Below are 25,778 nucleotides of genomic sequence, written 5' to 3'. Positions count from 1 at the left end.
TATTCGCCAGCGTGCTTATGGCTGGTTTATGCCAAATTCTTTTTACAAATCCATGCAACAGAAGAATTCTGTTCTCAAGATCAGTGTACCAGGGATTTGGAAAAAGGTTATACGGTCCTGTTTAGCAAAACATCAGGCACAGGGCACAAGCATGTATAAAACCGTATGTATATGTAACACAGTAGACCGAAAAGTTCGCAGGTGGCGTTTAAAACGCATAAAAATTCGAATTCCCGCGGCAACCAATTGAATCCTATTTTATCTTTTCCACAGACTAACGAGCAATTGCCCTTTTTATTTATGACTTCCGACTTACAAGAATACGAAGCCGCTGAAAACTATCCAGCGGAGCAGCTTGAATTCATCAGTGTAACCGGTGCTGCGCGCTCCAGAGGAACGAACGGGACTGGTGCCTGAAAGTTTATAGAACCGCCATTGCTAGCGAGCAGTAATCTGACAGCGATCCGACGTGATCGTCCCTGCTGTGAAAATTTCGTGAACCTGGTGTGCCTTCTCTATAGCCTGATACAGCCTATAGTCCGTGATTTGTGGCCGAGAATCGTGATCGTGGGCCTCGACGAAGTAGAAACAGGCATCGCCAGGCATAAACTGGTTCGACCTTAAAAGTCATCCACCGTTCATCGTTTCGTTCACGTTCTGGCGAGAGAAAAGCCGAGATAATTCGGGAACGCGTGCTTTCAGCTGGAGCAATCATGTCGGACGTTAGACGACGGCGGAAATCTGATCAGTCGTGCGGTTCCGACGACCTCTCGGACTCTTGCGAGGACTTGAACGCAACGAAGGAGACCCAGGTTAGCTGCTGCGAGACTCTTCCCAGGCGAAATATACCCCGAGACTTTCGCGCGGACAGTTTCGGTCCTCTTCTCTCTCTCTCGTCTTTTTCCATCGCCATTCTTAACATCTTATTATTCATCGGACTTTCTATTTTCTCGCTGAACTGGATCGAAAGTTCGGCGGAAGACCCGATTAAGCGGATTAAGTAGACTGTTGTAATACTTCGGAATATGATCGTAAACTGAGGAGACTTTCCTTTGTGTTCGATTTACCGGCAAGTGGCCTCGTGGACGTTGCGTTATCCACGCTCGCAAGATGATTAAAATCAGGGATTATTCTGTGCATTGAATTTACGAGTAACGGGAGATTTCATTAAATATTTCTTGATTTAGTAAAGTACAGTTTTTTACGAGTTTGCGAAGCTACACTTTTAGAATAACAGAGTGTATAAACAGAGGTTGTTTCTTCGTTCTCTTGTACTTACTCTTTATGTTTCTTTTATAGAGCAGCGAGCAAACCGATGGCCATCAGGATTCGGAGTGTGATATTTATGTATCCGACTCTGACGCCGAATCGCAAGATGGTGCGTTACGAGAGAGCGGGGATGGTCAGGAGGAAGAGAAGCCTCAGAAGAAATTGGATGATGACGAGGATAGGCGAAATCCGCAGTACATTCCTAAGAGAGGAACATTTTACGAACACGATGATCGAACGACTGACGAAGTGACGGACAATAATGCGGAGCCGCCGAGCGAGAGGGATCCCAAAGAGAAAAAGGTGTGGAAAGATAAAGAGGATAGATGGGATCACGATCGCTATAATGACGATGAACAGGCGCCAAAGAGCCACGAAGAGCTGATAGCAGTTTATGGTTACGATATAAGAAACGAAGAAGGTCCGCCTAGAGCTAGGAGAAGAAGAAGATACGGGTAGGTTTGGTGTTACGGGCGGTGGTGTTTCTGCGGTGCTTTATTTTACATAGTTTATATCCTACAGTCGTGGCCCCAATAAATATACGCGCAATTGGGAAGATGAAGATGCGTATGGGAAACCAGGAACTAACGTGCCTGTTAGAAACAAAAAATTCAACAAAACTGGTGAAGATTTCCCAGCTCTAGGAACTGAGAAAAACGCTCCTTCCCCACCAGTAAAAGAACCAGTAATTTCGTCGGCTTGGTACAGTAGTAAAAATAAATCGCAGACCAAAGTACAAAATTTCCCACCTCTGCAACCTCAAGGCGATAGTCCGAAAACGAAATTTAGCGGTACTTCTAATGCTAACACGTGCGTAACGCTTTTCGAAATATTGTATGTAAATATCTACCCGACTTCATCGACGATAATTGCTTTAATGTTCTGAATTTACAGAAATGAAAGCAAAGCTACCGCGATGAATGAGCCCACGAATCCAGCTTGGAAAAAGGACACTAAGCATTTGTCCCAAAGTAGCAATGGAAACAATGGGGCTGGCGGTGATGCAGATAAATTGACTAACGCGAAAACATCTCCGAAAGATAGCAACAAGAGGAACGTCCAAGAGTCTGTAAGCTTGGCAGCGAGTAGAACTCGTGGGCGAGGATTCAGGACAAATGCTAATAACAATATGGTCACTAATAGAACAGTTGAGACTAAACCAAAGGGACACGGAGCAGGTCCGATCAGTTCCGAGAATAAGAGAAATAGTACTATACAGAACGATGATGAACAACAAATTACTCATGACATGAAACATGTTAGTGTCAACGACGGTACGCAGTATCAGCAAACTGGAAGACACAACAGTAAGTGGCTAATATGAGTAGACGTGTCAGACGTATGATGGTGCATCGTGTATCATTCTTTTTCAGAGAACTTTTACGGACAGTCTCCTAATCAGCAGAGATCAAGTACAGTGCCTCCAAGAATGCAACAGCAGCAGTCTCATGCACAGCAACAGCAGCAGCAGCAGCAGTCGGTTCAGCAGCAACAAGATGGTTCTGCTAATAGACCGAAACGATACTCCAGTTTACGACAACGTCCTGCCGCTCCTGAAAACCCGGTGCCACCGAATTTCCCACCGAAGCACGGGCAACACAGTCCACACAATCAGCATAACCAGCATAGTCAACATAATCAGCACAGCCAACACAATCAACACAGTCAGCCGCACAGTCAACACAACCAACATGGATATTTCCCTCCGCAAGGTAATAGATAAGCACACCTTTATGTCCACAACTTGGAAACGTATCTCCACGTTTCTACCGATAAAATTTATTTTGCTTCGATCAATTATAAGCACATTACACATTTCGTATTAATATGTGACTTGTATGTACATGTTCCTAGCTGGCAATTCAAGAGGTGTATTAGAAACACAAGGTAAGACACAGTGGTTTGCTCTACCACGTGACTAATTTTCGTTCAACCTATTTATTCGCTTCGTTTTCTCAAACTAAATTTCCGAGTATTTATATAACGCGATTTGCGCGAGCGTGCACGTGAGTGCGTGTTATTACCCGTATAACGGCATGTACATATTTTATTATAATAGGATATCCGCAAGGTCACTTTGAACAAACCACGCCCGTGGCCGCCGCAGCCGCACCAATGGCTGGACAGCCTGTTATCCCATTGCCACCTAATGGTCAACCTGCTAGCTACGCTCCACCAGCGTTTTTGGTGCCGCCGCCGCAATTTATTCCTCCGCAGACCGCTCCGCCTAGTATAATTAACTACGTTCCCGGACCGAACGGGCCAGCGTTTCAACCGAATTTCCAAGGTTATCAAGGATACAGTCCACCAGTGCAGGTACAATCATTGCCGCAGAGGTCCTCAAAACTTTCACACCTTTGTATCTTCACAAATGCATTTTGCATCTGTTTCTAGCCACAGCGTCCACCGCCACCGCAAGAACTCTTCCAGCCGCAAGGTTGTACTTACTACAGCCCAGCGCAGCAGCAGCAGCAGCAACAACAGACCGCGCCGATGAGACGACCGAAGGCAGCTATTCCGATTCTCCCGCCACCGGAAAATCAACATCAGAGTAGCAGAGGGAGAGGTCGAATTACGCAGCAGCAGCAAGCGAGTCTGCCGGGTGGCACGCTACACACTGACATGGAGCTCAAATCTAACTTGCTGGAAGGCGATGAGAAGCCTGTACCAGGGCAGTTTGATAACACGCAAGACGAGCAGATCGGGCAAGAAGAGACCGAGGAGATCGACGAGTCGAGTGTAGTAACAGACATCGTGGTCGATGACGATGAAAAGCTTGTTAAGAACATTGAAATCGACGCACCATTAGATTCGCAAGTTGTCGCGACGCAGCAAACAGAGGAAATCAGTGCCAACGACACCTCGAAGCTTGTTATAGACGATGAAATCATTATTCCACTTAAATCCCAGCAGACACTTGTAGAAAAGACTGAGATCGATTTGGAGAAAATCGAGATTGCCGCGCCTGAGAGTACGGTCGTCGAGGAAGCAGCGGCTTGAGAGAATGTCGCACAGTCTTTGACATTGTTTTTGCAAGCGACGTAATTGTGAATTACCGTGAGAACGAGTATACTCTATATTATAAGGATGCCGTGTAATATTAAATTAATGCAGTTAATACACAGTATGTATAGCGAATTGGTATTCACAAGCAACTTGTGAGAGTACCGTAGGAATTGGATGTGTGTGTTGTGTAATGCATACTCTGAATGATTTTATCTATTTCAGCATATTGTTGTATATTTCGTAGTTGACATTTGTAACAATGTTCCGCTACGAATTTCCATCGGGCTGCTGATACTATTATAAATTGCATCCTTCAATATTGTTAAAATTACTTTCATATATCAGATCTACTAATAATCGATTATTAGTAGAAGGGACTAGTGTTAAATGTATTATCGTGTATCGAGTATTAACGCGCGCAGCATCGGCTGGCAAAGTGGTTAATAAATCGATATATCTTTTTAATACAAAGGCTATTGTAAATAGAATATAGTCAGGTCAGTAACCTCGGCATGTATTATGTCTGTCGTGTACAAACGTGTTTGTACCGCGATTCATTGAGTAAAACAGTGGATGAATGAAGAACGTTTATTTGATGAATAATCACTACTTAATGCTTTACTTTTACTTACACTACGATGGTGAAACAAATTTCTGATCTGCAAGTATCGCGAGAAGAGAACGATCTTTATCATAATTCAGCTTAGCATCGCAAAGGCCTAGTTAAGGCGAAAATAACATTCACTACTAATCTTGTCGCTGATCTATATCTGTTGGACTTATGGTACAGTTGCGAGACGTCGAATCCGTGATAATTTCTTATATTTTTCTTTTTTTTTTCTTAAATACGCTTACAATATGCTTTGTTATTGACAAGGTGAAATGGAAAGATAATATATATATTGATAAGAAATTTTTTCTCACACGCGGCTAAGTTTATTTTTCCTCATTTCAATTCGTCGTGTTTCAAGGGATCTTCGAGCGTGAAAGCTTCACAGATTGAGATTAAAACCAGAATAAAATCTTTCGTCGAGCGGATGGGCGATGAGATCGCGCAAGCAGCGACGTCGATCTTCGCCTTGCTAAATACGATCCTCGTGCACGATAGAAATGCTAGTTTGGCGAATTCAAGATCAAGTTCCATCGAGATTTATGCGAAATATTAGGAATAGTGTACAGAGTACGAGATTTTACATCTCATTATATTTATAACCTACTATTAGACTTTTTTATATAAGCTTGTATCCGGCACGTCCGGCGTATCGTTTGAAAATGATAGATTACAGTAACAGCCACAAACACGGCTATTTGATTATAAAGAATGGCGCGCAGATGCGCACGTGTGACTATATTGTTTCAGTTCACGCTCAGCGGGAACAAACATCGAGCTTTCCCTCCCCTCCCCGTAATTCTTTCTTATCGTCGTATAAGGTACAGTTGGAAAAGTGACTCGATGTTTCGTTATATCAAGGGACTAGAATTTTCGAGTGGAGTTTCTCAGTGTCTACCAATTTTTATGAAAGTAGGAACTAAATACAGTCGCTTTTACAAATCCCCTCTGTTATTTATACATTATCCAGTAAAACATAGCGCTCCTCCTTCTATCTGTTATGTACCGTTTATGTCATACCGTTAAGGTCCAAATGGCATATAAATAAATTGCCTGTAAACCTTATTGCGCGTCTGACAGTCACAGATGCACGTACATACTCACGCACACGCGCGATACAACCGGTGTGTACTTACGATCACTCGTGTTTCTCGTTTTGCTGAACGCTTGTTACAGCGCTGAGAGGTATACTTTCGGTGTTTCGTTGAACGTTGTTATTGTGCTTGAACGTTGTTCGTATTGTCGTGGTCCGGGACTTTGTTCTAGGTTGATTAGAAGAGCTCGCGAGATATCCGCGATGAATATGAGAGCCGCTTCTTCCAGCGCAACGAAAGCTACGCTTAAACTCCTTCCGAAATTTCCCTGCAATGAAAGGTTTCGTTGTATCGTCGCCACTCTTCTTCCAACTCACTTCACACATTAAGCAACGTTCTACGGCGCGATCCGCCTCGCTCGATATTCGCGGTAATTTCATTGTAATCTCAACTGTAAGTGCAACGGCCGGACGTTACGAAACTCGATTAGATATCGGCGCCACTGTCGATCGACCTCAATTTTCGTCGCGATTCTCACGAAAAGGGCAAGCCATACAATATTTCGTTCTCGACTTACATTTTAATCCTCCAAAGCGAATAAACTCAGAATTAGCGCGATTAAAGTTTCATAAACCCGAGGAGGGCTCAGATAAGTAATTTACCAACGTAGGAACACCTGCACGCTGTTTTAACATTATCGATCGATGCATCGATTATCCGGTATTATTGCGATTCTCGAAACCGCCCGTTAGTACGTTACACCGGTGCGCGCGGCGTGCTGTGGTATCGCGTCGTAACGCCGTAACCTGTTAATTTTGTGATAAACTACCGTCGCTCGATCGACTTCGACTACGACCGATTGAGTATGAAATATAATACAGCTCACCCTGAGCGTGATCGAGTTCGGGGCGTGCAATGTCCAAGAGTACATCGCTGCTGGGGAAATTCGTTCCCGGCGGCGTGAGGTCCTTCCGCGACGGTATTAGGAGCTTTTCTCGCCCAACAGACTCTCATATCCGCGTGTCAGAAATGCTCACGACGGCTCTGCGGAGCGGAGCGGTATCCGGTCGCCGTGCGAGCGTGGCTGTGCTGCTGATTCGGCCTGCGATCGTTCGAGTGTTTCGAGGGCGTGCATTCTCGGATCGTACGGCGAAACTCCTGCTGGAACTTACCTGCAAACCACACGCTGAATATCTCCGTTCGCATTCACCTACTCCGCCGTCCCCGTGACCTCCCCTCCCGCGGAAATATCGGGTACGTAGACACGCTTTTCCCTCCCTTCCCTGCACACGAATCTTTAACGGGAGAAGTTTCGAGGAGATGCATTCAGATCGCGGTAAACTGACGGCGAGCGTTACGGACCTGGACTCTTCGAATGGAACCGGAATAGCGGTTATCGGTCCAACGTCTGTACATGCCCGAAATTATGCGGCGCCGCTGGTTGCTTACCGTGGCCGACGGAACGCACGGAATCGTATTAGCTTGCGACTGAATTACGCCAAGGATTCTCCCTTGATTTCGTTTGAAACGCGAATGCCTGAAACGGCGAGGTTGTTATTTAATTACACGGTTTCTTAAGGCGGAAGAGATAGGAACGCCCGTGGAAAGGAATCTTAATCACGGCAGGACGACAGCTTTCCGATAAGTTTTGCATTCTATAATGAATCAGCGAAATGCCCAGCGATCACTGGCGACCCTTTTCGGGTATACCTGGTGACTCATTCTCAGTTTCTAGAATCTATATGGACGTGCCGCGGAGGGAATGTATGTCGAATAAAAAGACTCGATACTTGGGGATTAATCGTAATATCGCTCCCACTATCGAGGGTGTTGTAACGTGAAGAACTGAGTTTCAATTGTCCTTGACCTTGTCCCTTCGTCTATATCAAGGATTGCCAACTGTACTATAATACATAGTATTGTACTATATTTTTGTCTAGTGTAGGGTAATTCCGGGGGAGATGACCACAGTTTCCTTGGGAGTCTCCTATAGCCAATCTATTTGAAAAAAGCAACGAGCATAGAAGAAAACTTTGATCTTTTGTCTACATATCCCTTAATAACAATAAACGACAAAGACACTAAATTAATTAATAATGCAAAATACGCGAAAAATATACATTTGAAAAATAAGATGTTTTTATGCAGTTTGACTTCGTACTACTTTCCTCTGAAAAGTACTACATATATTTTTTCCCAATGTACTAAATTTTAATCACATTTGGCCGTCGAGTATATTTCCTCGAGAAAAATTTGGCAACCCTATCTATATCCCTAGTTTTTCGAATCTCCCCTTCGCCCTCATATAGATCCATTTATAGATTAATCTGAGTCCCCGTGCGTACAAGAGACACAAATTACGCTACAAGCAGATTTCGAGCCTGTTATCGCGTCCATAAAACTGGTCAATAAAAACAGTGCTCAGGTGGGAGCAACCTCTTCCCTCGTCGCTATTCATTCCATTAGTCGGGGTGAGATAGATGACACGCGGCATTGCTTTCATGAAAGATTTATCGATTCTAATGGTGTCGTTTTCGCAGGAACTCCGCGGCGCTGGCACCCTCGTCAAGAAATAATACGCGCCGATTATTTCCTAGGGACTGAGACACGACCGAGCGTTTTAACGAGGCAGATGCTCCATAGAAAACGGGCCCGACAGCGATCGTCGATAAGGGCCGAGACAATGGAGGCTCGACCGCAAGATCGGATAAGCTTTCGCCCGAAAAGTCGCGTAGTACCGAGGTGCGACGGGCGCGGCGCGAGGGTGTCGCGGTAGGCGGACCGAGAGTTAGAAAGGTAGGGGCCATTTACCGCTCATGAAGTTGTAGATCAGCGGATTAACCGCGCTATTGAAGTAACAGAGGCCGTGCGCGATTAAAGTCATGGAGTTTATCAACTTGCTCGACGGTATCATGATGGTATACCTGGAACAGTAAATAACAGCGTGCACAAACATCCATTTCACCCGCGCCACAGCGGCTACTGTTTCCCTATGCAACGTGGTGGCCAGCACGCGGCGCGTTGCATCGCGAATGAGCGTGCCGCGTCTTTTTGCCTGTTGCACTTCTTTCGGCTCGATATTAGCAGGCTGCCGCCTGGAGCCCCGAAGCACAGGGTAAGTTGGGGAGTACCTTAAGAGCAAGTGCAAATGCACCGGGAAATAGCAGACGGCAAAAGTGACGACCACCGTGACCAACATCTTGGCGGCTTTCCTCCGGTATCTCAGCTGCGCCTCGGGGATCTCTCCGCAGGAAGGGTGGAGCTGGCTCGTCTGGGAGTCCCGCGCGGGCACTGCAAAATCCGTGCAATAATTATTCGCCGGCTGAAACCATTTGCTCCCATGGTTACTGGGATCGCTGGGTGGACATTAAAGATTACACGCGGGCTTGCAGGGATGTAAACGTTTCCACCGCGGGTCGTAAGGTTAAATGTCGCGTTAAACGCGATCGTTTCGGTCCGCAGGCACCAGCAGCAGAAACATTGATAAGAAAAGGTGTCGAAGGTGACGGGACACCCCTGACGGCTCGCAGTGGTCCGTAAATTTAAGGAAGCTTACAAATGTTTTACGACCATCGCGCGATTTTTGTATCCCGTCCCGGGGATGAAGAGTAGGGGAGACCGGGGCTGATTGTCCCAAGGGGTAGGTTGACCAATTGTTAATAACTTTGCACCGACATATGCTCTACTGCGGAGAGATTTACTGTAGAAAGACGTCACTGCTACTATGCCATGCATTTATGCCTGACCCCGCGATCGCAGGTTTTTTTTACAGTTACCAGCGTTTGTCGAAAAATTGATTAGGTAAGTAAATATTTTTTCTTAAAGATTTTATTTTTTCACGCTCTATATAGTTGCGATAGAATAAATGTTAAGGGACTATTTTTAAGTTTGTTTATTAGACGATCTATTGACATAGTATTGTTGTTTATACATAAATAATTGCAGGTTATATAGATTATTAAAGTCAAAATAACATTAATAAGGTTTAAATTGTTATTCGGAAAGCGATTTTTATTTTTAATTTAAATTTCATTATGCTATGAATACATATAATTTATGATAAAGTTGAAAAAATATTGAGTTTATTATTAAAAAATGAACAACAGATAATTAACATTTTATAATGAAACAACTCTTGTGACATCGTGTGAGTTTATTGCAACTGAGATAAGTTGCTAATAACATTTTCTTAACTGATTGTACCTATTGTCAACCTACCCCATGCTGTAAGTCTACCAATCCCGATCATGGGGTCGGTTGACCAGCATGGAGGGTGTTAGAAAAACATTAAAATACCTTAATTGTTGTCGCATTAAGTCAACTTTAATAATTTACTCAGCTAGCCAAATGTATGCCTTATCAAATATACTAACCGGTTTAATGATATTTCGTCCACACGATTTATTAAAAATCAAACACTGAAGAACTGGCCTACCAGCCCCGGTCTCCCCTAATCGTTTGCTTACCGCTGTGGCCCGGGATGTGGGTCCTCCAGAGGACTTGCACGATCTGCCAGTAAGCCACGGTCATGAAGATCAGCGGGCCGGTGTAGAGGAAGATTATCCTGACGATGGTGATGGTCACCTGGATATCCTTGCTCCCGGATATGTCGCACCGCGTGAACAGGATCGTCACGACCTTTGTGGTGGCCGGGAACGTCTCCAGCACCACCAGGTCCGGTATGTCTGCGGGAATGGAGAGTGCTGTTGCACGCGTTCTCTCATAATTTCGCGGTGGCCGGGAATGGGCGACCCAGCCCTGCTAATCTGGAAACGAGTGGCTACGCGGCGTTCCGTAAACGCGGGCTCGGGTAAGTAGGGAAAAGGATTACCAAAGAGTAGAGCCATCGTCCAGATCAAGATGATGGCCGTTTTAGCCCGGCCCGTGGTCGACTTGAACGTCAGAGGGAAGCATATCGCGTACCATCGGTCTACCGATATAAAAGTCAGGGTGAGTATGCTCACGGTCACCGATACCGTCTGAAACAGAAGGGAAGACAGATGAACGATGGGACGTTTATCGGCTCGCGTTGTACTTAACTTCCTCCTCGATACTCCGAGAATAAACTTCTATTTCGAGGCGGGCGCGTTACGTCGCTGTGGTTACCTACGCGCGAAAGCTGCGATTAGGGAAAATTGGGGCGCCGTTGGTCGCCCGACAAGTGGATATCAGAGACCTCCCCCGCTGTTTCAAGTATTACAACGGAAAAGAATTGATCGTCTTCATTTGCGATTCTGATTCTTCCATTCGTGAAATTTCCATAACTTCCGCCTGCTAGGGAATTTACATGTTGCATCGCAGATCAGATGTATCCCCTGATAAAGGCGCGGTACCCATGGAACGTGGCACCAGCAAAGCTGTCGTCGCAGACATAATTGATCAGCGGACTTTCTACCGTCTGCGCTTCCTTCAGCAGCTCCGCTGTATCGCGACGCTTTAAGAAAAACTGTACTCCCCTAAGTTCCTACGAGCCCTCTGACCTACTCGAGCCAGTACCCACCGCTGCGAGGCACAGCCGCGCCTTTATACACATTCACGGGCGCGCGGTATCCTGCGTTTTGACTTTCCATCCGATAACACGGGCCACGGCGCAGGGACACGTCATGAATATAAAACGAGGGCCTAGGAAATACGAGCGAAAGGCTCCTAGGAGTCCCGTCTCCCGGAAAATTGATAAAACTGTTGCCCCGGCTCAGACAGCTGTTTTTTTCCCCTCCCTCCACGGGCAATTTACTGGCTCTCGTGCTTTCGGGCTTCGTGGGGGGGCTCTTTTTGTTCGGGCCGGCGGCGAGTCGTGGAATTAATAAAATGACTCGTGCAATAAACGGGCTTGACCCACTTCTCCGCCGTCCGCGGTGGCCGTACGCACGTCCGTCGGACAGGCTGGCTAAATAATTCATCGAAAGTCGGCTCATTAGGGGCTCGATTTGATCGTTAAGAGAATTGCGCTGGAGATAAACGCCCCGGGCAGGCCTTTGCTATTGTTTCCCGATACAACGCCGCTCGGACGTTAGTCGCGTGACGCCTGCTCGCACGGTGCACGGGCTAACGCGTTTAAGGGGCCCGCTGTGTCGCTGTCGATTGAATTTCCGAATTGTCGTCAAAGAGCTTGTTACAGGCCTCGGTTGCACGTCGCTGTGCATTTCGAGCTATCGACGGAAACTGACCAGCAACATAACTGCTCTCAGCCACCCTCCATGACGGAGGGAGGCATTCTGCTGCGGCACAGCTTTTCATCCGCCCCCTACGACAGCCCGTCGTCTGATCCTTTACGCTAGTTTACGCGATGACTGGCACTTTACGATGGAAATTCATCCGGATCCGTGACTCCGCCGCGACGATCGTCCTTGTTCCGAGGAACCCTCGCAAAGGTTAAAAGAGAACGCGTGGGCGTTATCCGCGCGAGATTCGAGCGGGGGCGTTTTATGTAAATGGAAGCAGCGGCTCGTTTCTTTTCGCCGTGTGATCTGGACGTAGGGAATTGTATAGTTAGGTATCTAGGAGCAGTTTATTCCGAAGTAGATACCAGCCGATCTGCATACCGAAATCCTCGGGGCGTTTTAATTCCGGGGGCGAGAGTCGGGGCCGAAGAAGCTCCTCGGAGCAATCGTTATCGCGACTCGGAGGCGGTCTGCTGATAGAAGGGATTACGCGGACGTTGTAGCTTCCCCGGCGAGGACGATTTATCATTCCTCGTCGCGAATAAAAACTGCGAATGGATGATACGATTGCAGCGCACGACGGCCGCCGTTCTGGGATATTACTCATCAAGCAGCTTCCACTCTCGATATTAACTTACCTGGCGCGCGTAATTCCGCGATGCACCTTGGGTCTCGTTTTTCACGGCTGTGCTTACAGCGCCGTCGATACAGTTAGCTTTTAAAGTCGAAGCTTCCCCGTGGAGACGCGACAGCCCCCGGCCCGTTTTCTTTTCCCTGGAAAGTTCTCGCCGTTGACACTTTCCCCGTGCTCCCTCGTGCACGTAGCGAACTTAGAGTCCCCTGGATGCGACAAACTCGCCCCCGCTCGTTTATACGAGGGTGAAAGGTCAATCGTTAGCGACTGCAGCCGCGGTAATTAGAGCCGGCCAAGGATCTCGAGGAGGAGATATCCAAGGTGCGATGCAAATCGATCGCGGGAACACGGAGAGCTTCACGTGCCCGTGGGCGTATCGTTCCGCGGCGAAACGCTCGGTGCGTTCTCGCCGGTCATTATTGTATATCCACCACGGTTTCCGGGCAATTAAGCAGCGGGGGATACGCTCTAATTTATTCGTCGCTATGTAAGCGGCGAAATCCTGAATGCACGGAGAAGTGGCGTGGGAAAGTACACAGCTCGCGTGTTGGGTCGGGTCTTGAGGCGCGGATGGGAAAGGAAACATGGGATTGGATCCGAGTAGCTCCGCTATCTCCGATCATCGGCGGGTCGCATTGTTTTTTCAACGTTCTATCCGACACGAAGGGATTTCGCGATTGTTTGCTCCGGTGGGCAGCGGGCAGCACGTTTTAATTAAATCTCACAGCTATCTGCCGGCCCCACTCACAACTGCATCCGTCACGCCAGCGCGCGCCTAACTTGTGTCGGCGATAACGACAATGCCGGCGCGGACTTTGACTCTCGTTCATCCATTAAATCGACAGGACGCTAGGCCGGCGACGATAACTGGCGGATCAACCCCGAAATCCCTTTTTCCCGGTCACGCCCTTCGCTCCCGGCGTTCGCTTGCCCTCGTTGGGATCGAGGATCGATCGATCCCGCTATTATCTAATTGCAAGATCTCAGTCTTCGAAACTCTCACCAGGGGTAGGGCATTAGCGTGCGGCGCTGAAAAATTCATGAGATGCGGCAGGGTCACGAGAAAGAGTTGTCCCAGGTGAAATATCAGCCAGCGGGGGGGTGGTCTGGCGGGTACCGGCGGCCGTTTTACCCTCACGATAGAGCACGCGGCACGCGAACTTCATATCATTAGCTGCGCCCTGTCTTTCTGCTCGTGCGCCGACGTCCTGGGTCTTCGAAGCGATTCGTTCTATCCTTTCGAGCATCAAGCCTGTCTCGTAACTCATGCGACTCTCTTGGCACATGCTCAACACGGAAACCAGCTATTCCCGTAATGTTTGTCGTGAAAACAGAATCAATTGCCTAATAGACCCTCTATACGCCTCGCGTAAGCTTCTTCGCGGAAGAGACATTTCCGAGCATCCCTGGAGTTCGCTTGGCATTCGACAGACACCGATGTTTACGCCGATCCCTCGAAACCCGCGGGAAATTCGCAGCTCGCCCGAAGAGCCACGGGTCCTTTGGAAAAACGAAGGCCAGGCCGCGACAGAACGAGCGCCCGCTGGCTGCCAATCTAATCGCTTTTAGCTGCCGCTCGAGGTGTTGACGAGCAATTATGGACTCGCGAGTGCGGGCCAAAGTTCTCTTCCGGCTCGCGAAACTTGCGGAAACGTATGGAAATTCCGACCCACCCCCTGAATATCTCAACGATCCTCCCACGACGACGGGAAAGTGTGCCGTGATCTCGACGAGGTCGTAATTCTTACGTCGCCGCGTGCTCCTCCCCCATCTGGCCCCCGGGGCCGAATATCTTTGGAGACAAGCTGGAGAGCTGGACGGTGACTGGCGTAGCAGCGAGTTATTGTTCGTTACGACCTGTATCTGCGTCAATCCGACAGCGGATATCCAGCTTTACGGCCCTGCAGAACTACAGACTCGCGGGCCGTATAATGCGACGGCTTGAGCTTTTGTCCGCCACCACCCCCTTCGTAAACGTGTTCCGCCGCGAGGGTGCGGGTGCTTTAGTGCTCGCGGCTCTTTTTCTTATGCAGCTACCCCTCCCTGGGAATCTCGAGCGTTCTGGAGGAAGTGGAACGACGCTCGTTACTCGTTCCCTTCGTCCCCGCGCAGAATGCAGATGTTTCTTTTCGACGATCGACCGTATCGTTAAACCGTAGCGCACGCTCGTGTCCACCTAATCAGAGATCTCCGGAGACGCCCGCCGGTCGCGTAAAGTGCACGCGATTTCATCTGAAACGGGCATCGATCTGTCCCAGCGACGTACAACTTATTCTTTATTCCATAAGCGGGTGCCTGAGAACTTCCGCAGAGGGCCTGTGCTCTCACTGAGGCACAAACATTGCGATTTAAATTCACACATTTGTAATTATATTTTGGAAGTATGAAAAATACAATTCTGTACAGCAAGGAATAGTGAACATTTTCAGTTGTTCGACAAATTTAAAGACCATTATTTCGCTCCACCTAATCACCTCAAAACGATGCTCCTGGGCCACTTTAACCCTCGAACAGCGGACAGTTTGAGTGATCACACAGGAGCCGGTGATGGCGTCCGTTCCAACAAATAGGTATTGCGTGCAATGCTCTTACGTTTGGGTCCTTAAAGACCCAGACGAAGTTAACCCTCGTTCGAAGGGTCCTGACTGGCACTGCTACCCTGTTGCGCCTGGTGTCCTGCTATTTACTTCCGTGGCCGGACCCTTCATCCCTGCTTCCAATTACGAGGATCGATTATACGAGTAATTAATTGCAACGGGCTCCTGTTCTCTACCTAGTGTCGTGCTACCGTCTTTGCTATTGAACGCGGTGCGCGTAATGATTAAAAGGTTGATGTTATAGTCCCAACAGTTTCCTTAGGGTACACTGCAGTTTGGTTGTAATTACCAGGACTTACATCTCCCTGTTGCGAATATTTCCAATCACCATCGAGAGCTTCTCCTAGCACCGCTTCGATCTCCCTTTAAAACCCGCTGGATAATTTCCCAAACAGTCTCCACTTCCGTAGCACGCTCGAGCCGAGTCCTGACGACGAATTTGCCAAGCAGATTGAGCTCGCGTCGAAAGGTAGCGCGCAAGCAGCGCGAGGGCGAACTGCCGGGTTTCCCTCGTTATGCATCCGCTACGACCTCTTTGGTTGCCACCGTACTTCCGGCGGGGTTGCATTCACGTACACGCGACCCCCGAGCGTGTTCAGCCTCGCGACACTTTTTCCCTCTCGCCTCTACAATATTCGCCCGAGGTATCTCTTCTTTCTCGGCGAGGGAGTTTCACTCGGCGAGGGCGGCCTTTCCGCTCGCGGCAATTTCTCCGGAAAAACAACGTTACCTAGCCGCGTCGGATTTCCTCCGCGGCGAAGCTTGATGCAAACTGCGACGGTTGTCATCGACGCGGCCGATGGAAGCGTCCCATCAGCGTTTCCCATCGGCAAGGGGAAATGGGATTACATCGGCAAATTAAGGATACGTCTAACGATGTCTTCGCGCCCGGAGCGGCGATTCGGTTGCAGCTCGGGAAACCCAGCCCCCGGTGTTCAGCGCGGGGTTGAGAACCCGGGAATAAGTTATCGGGGGCCAGGAGCGCCGTGCAACAACACGTTGTAAGATAATGCGATTTGGACGCCGGCTGAGAGCTACCTTGGTCGCGCAACCGTGCACAGGTACATCGGTTCGGCGTGGGACGGGGGAGTTGCGCGGAACGCGAGTTTGCACACGCGTGCATATTCAGGGGGCCATGATTAACGAGCCGAGCCGATATTTCCGCGCAACTGTGCTCCCGGCATGTACGTACGCGAGCCCGCCGCGAGCTCTGCAGCACAGCCGATCGAGTTTTAAGTAGATGGACAGAAAGCGCACGTGCTTGCGGGCCGCGCTGCTTCATCGCTTAATGGCTCGCGCAACTGTGGAACCGCACCGTGCCCTTGTTAATTATCTTGGACCGGGAACGGCGGTTCATTTGCATACGCTGCTCACAGGGGCTATTGTCTGTAGCCGCCACTGCTTTCGGCACCGAGTGATATTAGATCCGATGGTTAGCGATCGGCGTCGCGCAAACACGATAACAGTGTTCGAACGCGCAATATGCATGTGTTTAGTACGTACTCCTTGTATGTGGATTGGATGTGATACGGACGCAACCGCGAGTCCTCTGTTCTTTAACCAAACGGGATGGAAGAACGGAAAGTGGGTTGGATGTCTTCTAAAATTGCTTTTCATTCAAAAAGAAAGAAGAGAGTCCTGGAGGCTGGATTGCCGGGCGATCCAATTATGATTACACTTAATATCGTTACGCTCTCCTTCCTCCCGGCATTACGTTTGTCCCGGCGACTGGCCTTTCTCCGCGTTATCGTATTACGCTCATAACCAGCCGGGAGTAATCCCTCTCCTAAATAAATGAATCTGATATCGGTGGAGTGGCGAGGTCGCAGGTCCAAGGAGTAACTCTCTCGTGGTTACGTTTTAACGAGAGCGAATATGATTCGTCGTTAACGGTGTTCCGCGATGAATCGCGAAGGCGTCGAGGATTACGCGAGTCTATGGATCCTCCCGTGCATTCCCCTCGCCTGCCCTCACGCCTTGGAGGGCACCGATGCCTGAAACAATACACCCCCCACAATAGCCTATAAAGCAAGTTCATGTAACGCTCCTTTCGACTCCGATGCGAGAGATACGGTCTTTGTTCTTCATCTCTTTATACAGGGACATTCCAAGCGAGCTCGGGCAGATTTCGGAATTAATTTTCGTAGATTGCTGAAATTTGAATATGTAGCAGTCTTTAGTGGTATTTAAACGTACATCAAAGGATTTTTCGAAATTTTGAAAAATGTCGATTTTACAGCTGTTTGAAACTAAGTGCTAAGTTTTTTTTCAATACATTATAGCTATGGAAGTAGTAAACGGATAGAGATGAGCTTTACGATACTTATAGAGAAGACATTGAAGTTTTAAGAAAAAATTATTTCAGTTTAAACAAAAAAATTTAACCATTTTTGTACAATTATTTTAAACAAATGCAGGTATTGAAAAGAAGTTAGCACTTAAATTCAAACGGCTGTAAAATCGACATTTTTCAAAATTTCGAAAAATCCTTTGAGGTACGTTGAAATATCACTAAAGACTACAACATGTTCAAATTTCAGTAATCTACGAAAATTTACTCGGAAATCTGTCCGAGTTCGCATGGAATGTCCCTACAGCATCGCACCGTGTTAAATCCTCTCTTCCTCCCCCATTCGGTGGCGCTGTTTTATTAAATCTCACCGCGCGAAATATGCGATTACCCCGGATCCTTTGATACCCCTCCAAGGCCCCGCCGCCACCAAGGTGTTATTGTTTCGCGGGGCCGACTCCCCGCGTCCAGTCGACTATCGACGGATCGATGATCCACGGAGGCTCGTCGCACCCTTTCCCAACCGCCCTCGAAATTCGTATTTCGGGCTCGTCGAGCAGAATAACGCCGAATTACCAAGTTCGTTTGTTCCGGCCGCGACGCCTTCGCGGTGTTTATTCCAGTCGGATGCGCCGTGCGACAATCCACCGCGAGGAAAATCGTGCTTCCCGGTGGTCGACCTCCGCGCTGCAATCTGATTTTCGAGCACCGACACGACCCGCCTGGCGCACTTACCTTTTTCGCCTTTTTCCGATGCGCGACACGCGGCCACAAATTCGGCGACATTTTGCATCGCGCTGGGAAAAACGAAAGAAATGTACGCGTTCCAGGCGTCACATCGGGCGTCGCTTGGAATAATGCATTCCCTGGGAAATCGCGCGCCGGGCTAGCGAGCAAGTAGCTTTCAAACACGGGCACCTTCGTGTCGCGAATAAGAGTGCGTCTGCAGCGATCTCCGTGGAATAATTCCCGCGGAGATATCTGCTAAGGAGGAGCGCGACTGGTTTCGTTGATTAAATAAATCTGACGCATTGCCCCGCTTTAACCTTCCTTCGCGAATTCCATCGCAGAAGCCCGTTACGCTGTTTTAAAATAGTTAATGAATTTTTACTTTTTGCGCAGGCCCCTTTGTATGCTAATTCCCCCTCGCCCGCGGCTTTGATCAACATTTATATTTCAAAACGCGGTAACCGGACCGGATACGGACTTAATTAAGTTTGCTAACACCCTCGTCTGTTACCCGTTTGCATGTGAACTACGGCGCAATATTTAAATGCACTTTTCAAGCTGCACGCGTGGCCAATTGCATTCGTCACGGTGGCTTTTCGAATTAGCGACGATATGACACATCCGTGTTTAATGAAGGGATTATTATATACATGTTCGTCGTGCGTTCTCGATGTTTTAGTAACGTTCAACAGCTCGAGAGTACGACGCGGGATTTCTGTCGTTTACGCTTGACGTTCGGCGAACTGGAGGCGTCGGTGCATAATTGGCAGCCAACAGCCTCGCGTTTACAAAAATTATGTACTGGGTATGTCTTGATAGCCATACCCCGCCACTACGACGTTCACATCGCACTGGCGCGCTATCAAAGTAGCGAGCACCCTTTTTAAGCGTGGCGTTGCCGCGGCAGGTCTTAAGTCACGCCTCAGCGCATTATCAGACGCGAGAATCGTCTCAACCACCGAGCCATCTGTTGCGCCATCACAGAACTATAGCGGCGCGGCTGATGGGCAGCGGAAAAGTTTTCGATCGATTCCGAGGCGTTCGTGCGAGAGAGAGGAAAAATTGCGATCGAGCCGTGCGTGAGGAGGGAAAATAGGGGGGCGGAGGCTGGCATGAACAATTTCGGGAGTCGTTCGACAGCCTGCGCTCGGTCACGCTCGATAAGACGTTAATTATAAAATTTCAGCATCGATGCCGCAATCGATAATTCGTTTCACGCTCGGGTCTCCAATTCTCCCCGAGGAATTGGAGAAAATTTCTGGACGAATACGATATCGGCTCGGTCAGAGGGGAGGGGGTGTCGTTCGTTATCCACGCCAAGGGATATTGTAATCGAGTTAATTAAAAGTTGAATAAAGATATCCCGTGTCCGCGAGGGGGTTCTATTATTCGAAACTGGTCCGAAGCCGTCTTCGACGTAGGTGGCTACCCACACAGAGGCGACGGGCGCCAACGATTCGATAATTAAAAAGAAAACCAATCCTCACCTCGCCGCGAATTAAAACGCGCGACTTTCCGCTCGCGATTTTCCTGTTTCCCCGTTGAATCGCCGGCTACGCGCGAACAAGTAACCGGGCTGCGAATACGAGCGCGGCTGGGATACCGCTTCAGCAATTACCCATTTAATTTGCGAATTTGTCTCGCCTTCTGTGCCCGCTTCCGCGGGATAATTTCTGTCCTCCAACGAATTTCTCCGATGCCGTGGATTTTCGATGGGCAAAAGGCACGTAGCACTCCGATAATAAGGATTCTCCACTTTCGTTCTGATTGCGCAAAAATCTCAGACGAATTTCAGTCACGACCGCGGCTGTTTGACTTCCAGCGGCCCCGATGAAAGCGTAGCGGCGGGCGCTCGCTGAAATTTACACGGCGAGCGAGCCGAAAGAGTACGACTCGCTGGGAATTGTTTGACAGGGGTTGGGGAGGCTTCCTGCCGTGTATTAAATCAGGGGATTGTCACCCGACTGCGAATTCACCGGGTGTCTGAGTCCCAGCGAAAGTGCGTCCCAGGTTCCGCAATTAAGAACACCGTCGCGTTTCGACGTTCCGCAATCTTGTTCCGTTGCCTCCGGTTCCGCTGAAAAGCTCCACTCTCCTGGCTCGTGTCCTCGACATAAACTACCCGCCGGGCGCCTTAGCTCCTGGCTCGAGCTTCTAAATTCTAAACCCTCGAAGTGCGGATGCAATAGCGCGAGAGGTACGGGTACTTTTTCCGCGAGAATCCGTAGGACGTGCGCGGAATTCTGATTCCCCTGTGCTGGCCGGCTGCGAAAGACTGGTTGCGAGTATACAGGGACAAATTGCCAGGAGGTTAGCAGCGTGTAGCTGGCGGAGGATTTTTCATTGTTTCCCGGCGGCGTTCTTTCAATTACGCTCCCGCGGGAAGAGGAAGATAACGAAGATCGACTTACCTGAAGGTACGGCACTGCTTTGCACAGCGCCAGGCCAAAGAACCACGTCTCGGTGATGTCCCAGAGCACGGTGAACGGCTGGCACAGCAGCAGCACCAGGAAGTCCGCCACTGCCAGGTTAACGATAAAGTAATTGGTGACGGTCCTCATCGAATGGTTCCTGTAGACTGCTATGCAGACGAGCGCGTTCCCGACCAGGCCCACCAGGAAGACGATGCTGTGGGTGGCGATCAGCACCCAGTCCCAGAACTTGGGGAATATGTACTCGAACATGCAGTTCACGTAATCCTCGGTCGTGGTGCAGTTATCGTTAGTGCAGTTGTCGGCGTAATCCGGAGAAATGTAATCCTCCGGACAATCATCGGTGGCTTCGTCCAGCGTGGACACCACCGATGCCAGCCAACCGACGATTATCGGCCCGACGCGTAACATTTTTCTTTGCCCTCGTCCCTCGCTATCAGCAACCTCGAAACTTGCCACTCTCGCCCCAGCAAAAAGTTCTCCGCTCGCCAATATCTCACGGGCTAGCTCTCGCTTCCCATTCCGAGTGTCCTCCAGCGGCCTCGATCTTCCTCCGAGGAAACCTCCCAGCGGACGCCTGCCACTAGCCGTTTAAACGTTAGAAGAACGAACAAGAAGATATTCAGCGAGAAAGTTGTCCTCCGTGTCGCTCGGCACCACCTTTGCTTCTTCCCTCGCCACCTTCGCCTTCGCTCGGTGACGTTTACCTCGCTCCAATTTCCATGGCATTAACGGCAATTCTCGTCTTTTTCCCGACCCTTCTCCATCCTCGGTAACGCGACCAGCGCCCAAGGATCATCCCCGCGCGGCGCTCCCTATCCGATTAGCGCGGCGCGCCGCCGAAAGCGCTCGATTTTCTCGGATCTCCCGGTTGGAAGTTTCTGTTCCGCTGGCCGCGATAACGTCACCGGCCAAGTGTCGAGGACTTGGTCACGTGGACCTCGGACGAGGGGGAAAAAAGTTCGCCTTGGGACAGTTTCGGTGGGCGCGACTGGTTGTGATTTCCTAAGTGTCGCCGCGGTTAAGGAACTTCGTTCTTTGATGCGAGGTCACGAGGCGAGGGCCGCTGAGAAATTATTCAGGATTTCGATGGGGAACCGCTTTCCCTCCCTTCTACATCAGGCACCCTCTGTTATATGATCGTCGACAAGTAGCCTGTGGGCACCGGGATAAATCCTCTGTGGGATCAATAGCCCGCAAAGTTTCCGCGAATCTTTGGCCCCTGGTCGCGCGTGAAAGGGAATCGATGTCCGCATGACTCGGGAGAAGCCCGCAACAAACTTTTGTCCCGGCGGTTCTCCGTTCTTTCTCGCCGATTTTACTTTCCACCTGTTCGCCCCTTATTCTATCTTCGCTCTCGAACTCGGCCGGGCCAGTTGGAACGAGAACTCGATCAGGGGAGAGCGCGGAGAAATTGTCGGCAGCGGCTAAAGCGAATTTTCTCGAAGAAACTTGCTATCAGGAACGAACGACCAACAGCGAGGATTTATATTCGAGCGGGCAGGGAGAGAAACGTATCGCGTCTCCGACGTCTCGTTAACCATCCGGACCCTCTGTCGTACGCGAAGCCGGGGATTCTTGTTATCTAAATGTCCTATCAATAGACCGATATATCGTAAGAAGCAATTCGCGATCCCGAACAAGGGGAGTCGCTCCAAATTACGTACACCCACGGGAGCAGCGAATATTGCAGTCGAGCTTAACAGAGCATCCCGCGGGATTTATAATCCAATTGAAATTTTAATTGTACTTGCTAGGAAGTTGCCGCAGCGTCGCGACGGGAAGCGACGCGGCAGAGTTTACAGAACCGACTCGCGGCGTAATTGCGCGGCGACTATTAATTGATCGTATCGTCGTTCCGCTCTGAAAAATCCTTAACCGACGTTGATGAACTTTGCGTACGCGTTTCGGCGTCTGCACCGGCGATTGCGCGAGGCTGCAGCCAGCAAATCTCTCTCTATCTTCGAGCGAAAATCCTCAATGACGTTCCTCGATCGTTCCCTCGGTCGGTGTAATAAAAAACACCTCGATTGTTCTATTAATCTCCCGCGTTTTCGAGCTCGCCCGTGCCACCAACGGCAAAAGCCAATTAATCAGAAAGCTGCCAGAACCGTTTCCACTCGGCGTTTTACGATTATAACTTGCATTCAACGCTTGGGGGATAAACAAAAAAAATCATACGTGCCGGCGATGACCGCAGTGAATCGACTGGGAGGTGTCCGCCTCCGTTTCCTTCGCGGACAGAGTTATTCCTCCGTTGTGATTTATAGATTCGATTTACGGGGTCGATTCGACGGAAAGTGGTGGATATCCGAAATATTTCTGACGCTGTAAACCGAGCACGGTGTTTCCGATGTTCCCATTCGTTTCGGTCGCGGCGTATCGTAAATCTGTCGGGCTCGCGTCAACTCTGGCGACGACTGCCACAGAAACGTGGAATTCAATCTGCACCGCGGGGGATGACGGAGGGAAAGTTTAACGCGCTCCTTAGCGATTTTTCCTCTTGCCACTCGTCATTTCCGGACGGCGAAGAGCGAACGGTGGGAGTCTCGGAGGGCACGCGCGGCAGGATCGTTCATCGAAGGGTCCTCCAAAGAGCGCGTCACGAGTTTTCTATTAGATGAACATTATGGTGATTACCTAATCGAGACTTTGAATGCTCAGATGAATGCCGCGTCGGATGCAATAACGCGCGCGTAAGCGTCGCTGAATACCCCACGAGATGAAAATATTTTACAACCGCGTTGGGGGTCTACTGTTTCACTTCTCGCCAGATATTAAAACAGTAAACTATTCCCTAAGCGAGCAACGTTCTTCCTTCGAATTATCGCTGCACATATTTACCACCAGCCTTCACAGATTCCTTCGGGTCGCTGTCAATCCTCGCTTATTAGTCAAACTCGACGCAACTTTCCCTTTGTCACTGTTCCCGCAGCTATCGTTGGCACCATAGCGTGGCCTTCGTTCACTCCAGATCCTCTCATCGAGTTATCGTTTCCCCCATGATATTTAAACACCTAGTTGCCCGACTTCCGAACCCTCTGCGAGTCGTTTCTCCTTCATTCTCAGAAGCACTGTTCCGCGTGGACAAAACGCCCACCCTTGCTCGTCGATCGACCGTGATCGAAGGCGATCCCCGAGACGGTTTCCCCGAGAGTTTCGCGGCGCGGCGACGGGAGGCCAAGGGTCCTGGTTCGGGAAAGGGATGTGAACGCGGCGACGGACTCTGCGAAACTGAGGTATGTACGTCGTTTTAACGAGCGCGTAGGTGCAGCGGCACGCTGAAGCCGACCACCGAGCCACGCTTCGTTTCCAACTACCTCGATCCTCGTGGGTACCCTGGGTACTTCTTTCCAGCAATTTCACAACACCCCACTATTAAACAGAGGAAAGAAAAGATTCCCTGCGCGAGTCGTTCGCCCTACCACCGACGCGAATTAACGTTTCGTTTCCAGTGCCCATCTGCTGCTATTTTCCTCCCGTTTAAGCAAACCACACAGAAATCTACCCAAGTCTCGAATAGCAACTCTTTCTTCCCTACACGATACAGTCCTTCGAAGTTCCAACTCGAGTCCCGCCGTGATGCGCGTGCCAGTGTTCTTCGGTAAATTCCTTTGCCCGGCCGGAATTAAATTCCAATCCCCTTTTTTACGAGCTGTCTTGGGCTTACGGCGAGAGAAACGGCCCGCGGCAAGATCGTAGCCGTTGCTCCTTTAGAAACGTGACTTGTGTCCACCGAAAGTGAACGAAATGGGAGATGATGTTTTCATTGAGCGACGAGTAGCCCCGGCCCGCCATAGAGGGACCGTTAACGGGATTTTTATGTACCGGATCGATAGGAGATTGTAAGCTCGCCCAGTGGGCAACTGACAGGGCCGTTGCCGGCTACCGACATCCTTGGAAAATAAAAGATATCCGCGGAGGTATTAAATTCCGGCTGTGGAATAGCTTCCAGCGATCCCGTGGTTTCCCACGCGTCTCCCCGTAACGATGGAAATTCTGGGCTTTCACGGGGTCGCGGAAATCTCGCCCTCTTACGATTCTTCACGCGTCCATCCGATCCCGCCCTCGTATATCATCGCCGGGCACGATGAACCGTTTTTAGAGCCGGCTTTTCTGCCGTGTCCACCTGTTTATCTTGCCAACGACAGTTCGCGAAAAAAACTGCAATTTATTCCCCTGACCTTTCACTGGACATATACAAATGGATCATTCTAGGTGTTGATCGTGCTGCTTTTTCCCCGTCATCCAGTTACGTGGAGTCGAAAGAACGGCCTGCGATGTAAAAAGGAGCAGGTCTTATCTTAGCGTTGCCACGAGGAAAGTGAATAGCGGGAATCGGATATAAGTAGGTGTGTGATGGCACAGAGGTGAACAAGCGTTTTCTTCATCAGCTCCACGGGACCATTCTGTGTCGCTCTTTTGTAGAGCGAGATCAATTCAGCGCGCGCACTTTCGTCAGGCTGTTAGGGGTGGTCCTTAAAGGGCGATTGTCCTAAAAGTAACTGATATTTGAGATTCTTTTTAAGAAACTGTTGGTCATATTGGATTAAATTCATTTGGGACATCAGGAGGCATCTTTAAACTTGCAGAAAATATATTTGTTCGATCCTTCTTTTTAAATCCTAGTTTTTTTTAAAAAAAATTATAAATTTAAGGGGCTGTTCGCCAGAATCCCCTCTTAAATTACGTAAGGCTCTTTTAGAGGGGAAGGGGTTAGAGACCGCCCAAATTACCCTTGCGTAATTTAAGAACGGCCCCGTGCCATCGATCTAGGGATCCTGTTTGCAGGAAACTGACGCTCGTCGTCGTGATTATAAATGCCCAGCAGCGAAATAAATGCAAACGGAGGGGAGGATCGATGGTCGCTTCTCCGCAGAAGTGGACGCGATGGTTTAGAATGTTTAGATTGCCGTACGCGCGACGCGCCACAGGAAACGTCCAAGGCGTGCTCATGATTAATGGGACCAAAGCAAACGGCTGTCGTCTAATGTGTGCCTGCTTTGTGTGAACACG

General features: G+C 49.2%; 2 protein-coding genes and 1 non-coding gene across 7 annotated transcripts; 1 reads left to right on the top strand and 2 right to left on the bottom strand.

Annotated features, from left to right (window-relative positions):
* The first annotated feature begins 23 nt into the window (after window positions 1-23).
* On the top strand, window positions 24-5,827 carry Btz (CASC3 exon junction complex subunit). 2 transcript variants are annotated; one of them, XM_076816874.1, is made up of 9 exons: window positions 24-163; window positions 274-812; window positions 1,300-1,724; window positions 1,792-2,079; window positions 2,164-2,576; window positions 2,643-2,981; window positions 3,124-3,156; window positions 3,329-3,585; window positions 3,664-5,827. In XM_076816874.1, the coding sequence occupies exons 2-9, from the start codon at window positions 714-716 to the stop codon at window positions 4,267-4,269; spliced, it is 2,460 nt and encodes an 819-aa protein (XP_076672989.1). In that variant the 5' UTR covers window positions 24-163; window positions 274-713; the 3' UTR covers window positions 4,270-5,827. The 2 variants fall into 2 exon arrangements, with proteins under 2 accessions (XP_076672989.1, XP_076672990.1); XM_076816875.1 differs by lacking the exon at window positions 3,124-3,156.
* LOC143371579 (orexin receptor type 2) lies at window positions 4,850-24,169 on the bottom strand. Of its 4 annotated transcripts, none has more exons than XM_076816880.1 (7): window positions 23,607-24,162; window positions 20,742-21,917; window positions 10,751-10,898; window positions 10,386-10,604; window positions 9,051-9,210; window positions 8,731-8,843; window positions 4,850-6,247 (listed from the first exon to the last, which is right to left on the bottom strand). In XM_076816880.1, the coding sequence occupies exons 2-7, from the start codon at window positions 21,171-21,173 to the stop codon at window positions 6,024-6,026; spliced, it is 1,296 nt and encodes a 431-aa protein (XP_076672995.1). In that variant the 5' UTR covers window positions 21,174-21,917; window positions 23,607-24,162; the 3' UTR covers window positions 4,850-6,023. The 4 variants fall into 4 exon arrangements, with proteins under 4 accessions (XP_076672995.1, XP_076672996.1, XP_076672993.1 ...); XM_076816881.1 differs by having other exon boundaries at window positions 20,742-21,872; XM_076816878.1 differs by having other exon boundaries at window positions 20,742-24,162.
* On the bottom strand, window positions 19,076-19,215 carry LOC143371851 (U11 spliceosomal RNA). The gene has a single exon (XR_013086135.1). It is a non-coding gene; the product is annotated as a U11 spliceosomal RNA (small nuclear RNA).
* Window positions 24,170-25,778: the final 1,609 nt, after the last annotated feature.

This window comes from Andrena cerasifolii, chromosome 7, assembly GCF_050908995.1.
Source record: "Andrena cerasifolii isolate SP2316 chromosome 7, iyAndCera1_principal, whole genome shotgun sequence".
Lineage (NCBI taxonomy): Eukaryota > Metazoa > Arthropoda > Insecta > Hymenoptera > Andrenidae > Andrena > Andrena cerasifolii.
The sequence above is the reverse complement of the archived record's forward strand: the minus strand, read 5'-3'. Positions and strand labels throughout refer to the sequence as shown.

Excerpts from the sequence above, each read along its gene's own strand:
- Btz (XM_076816874.1), top strand. The coding sequence starts at position 714 with ATGTCGGACGTTAGACGACGGCGGAAATCTGATCAGTCGTGCGGTTCC. Across the intron at positions 3,157-3,328 it reads AGGTGTATTAGAAACACAAG|GATATCCGCAAGGTCACTTT; the intron begins GTAAGACACAGT and ends TTATTATAATAG. Across the intron at positions 3,586-3,663 it reads GATACAGTCCACCAGTGCAG|CCACAGCGTCCACCGCCACC; the intron begins GTACAATCATTG and ends ATCTGTTTCTAG.
- LOC143371579 (XM_076816878.1), bottom strand. The coding sequence starts at position 21,173 with ATGTTACGCGTCGGGCCGATAATCGTCGGTTGGCTGGCATCGGTGGTG. Across the intron at positions 10,605-10,750 it reads GACGATGGCTCTACTCTTTG|ACATACCGGACCTGGTGGTG; the intron begins GTAATCCTTTTC and ends CCATTCCCGCAG. Across the intron at positions 8,844-9,050 it reads CATTTGCACTTGCTCTTAAG|GTATACCATCATGATACCGT; the intron begins GTACTCCCCAAC and ends TTACTGTTCCAG.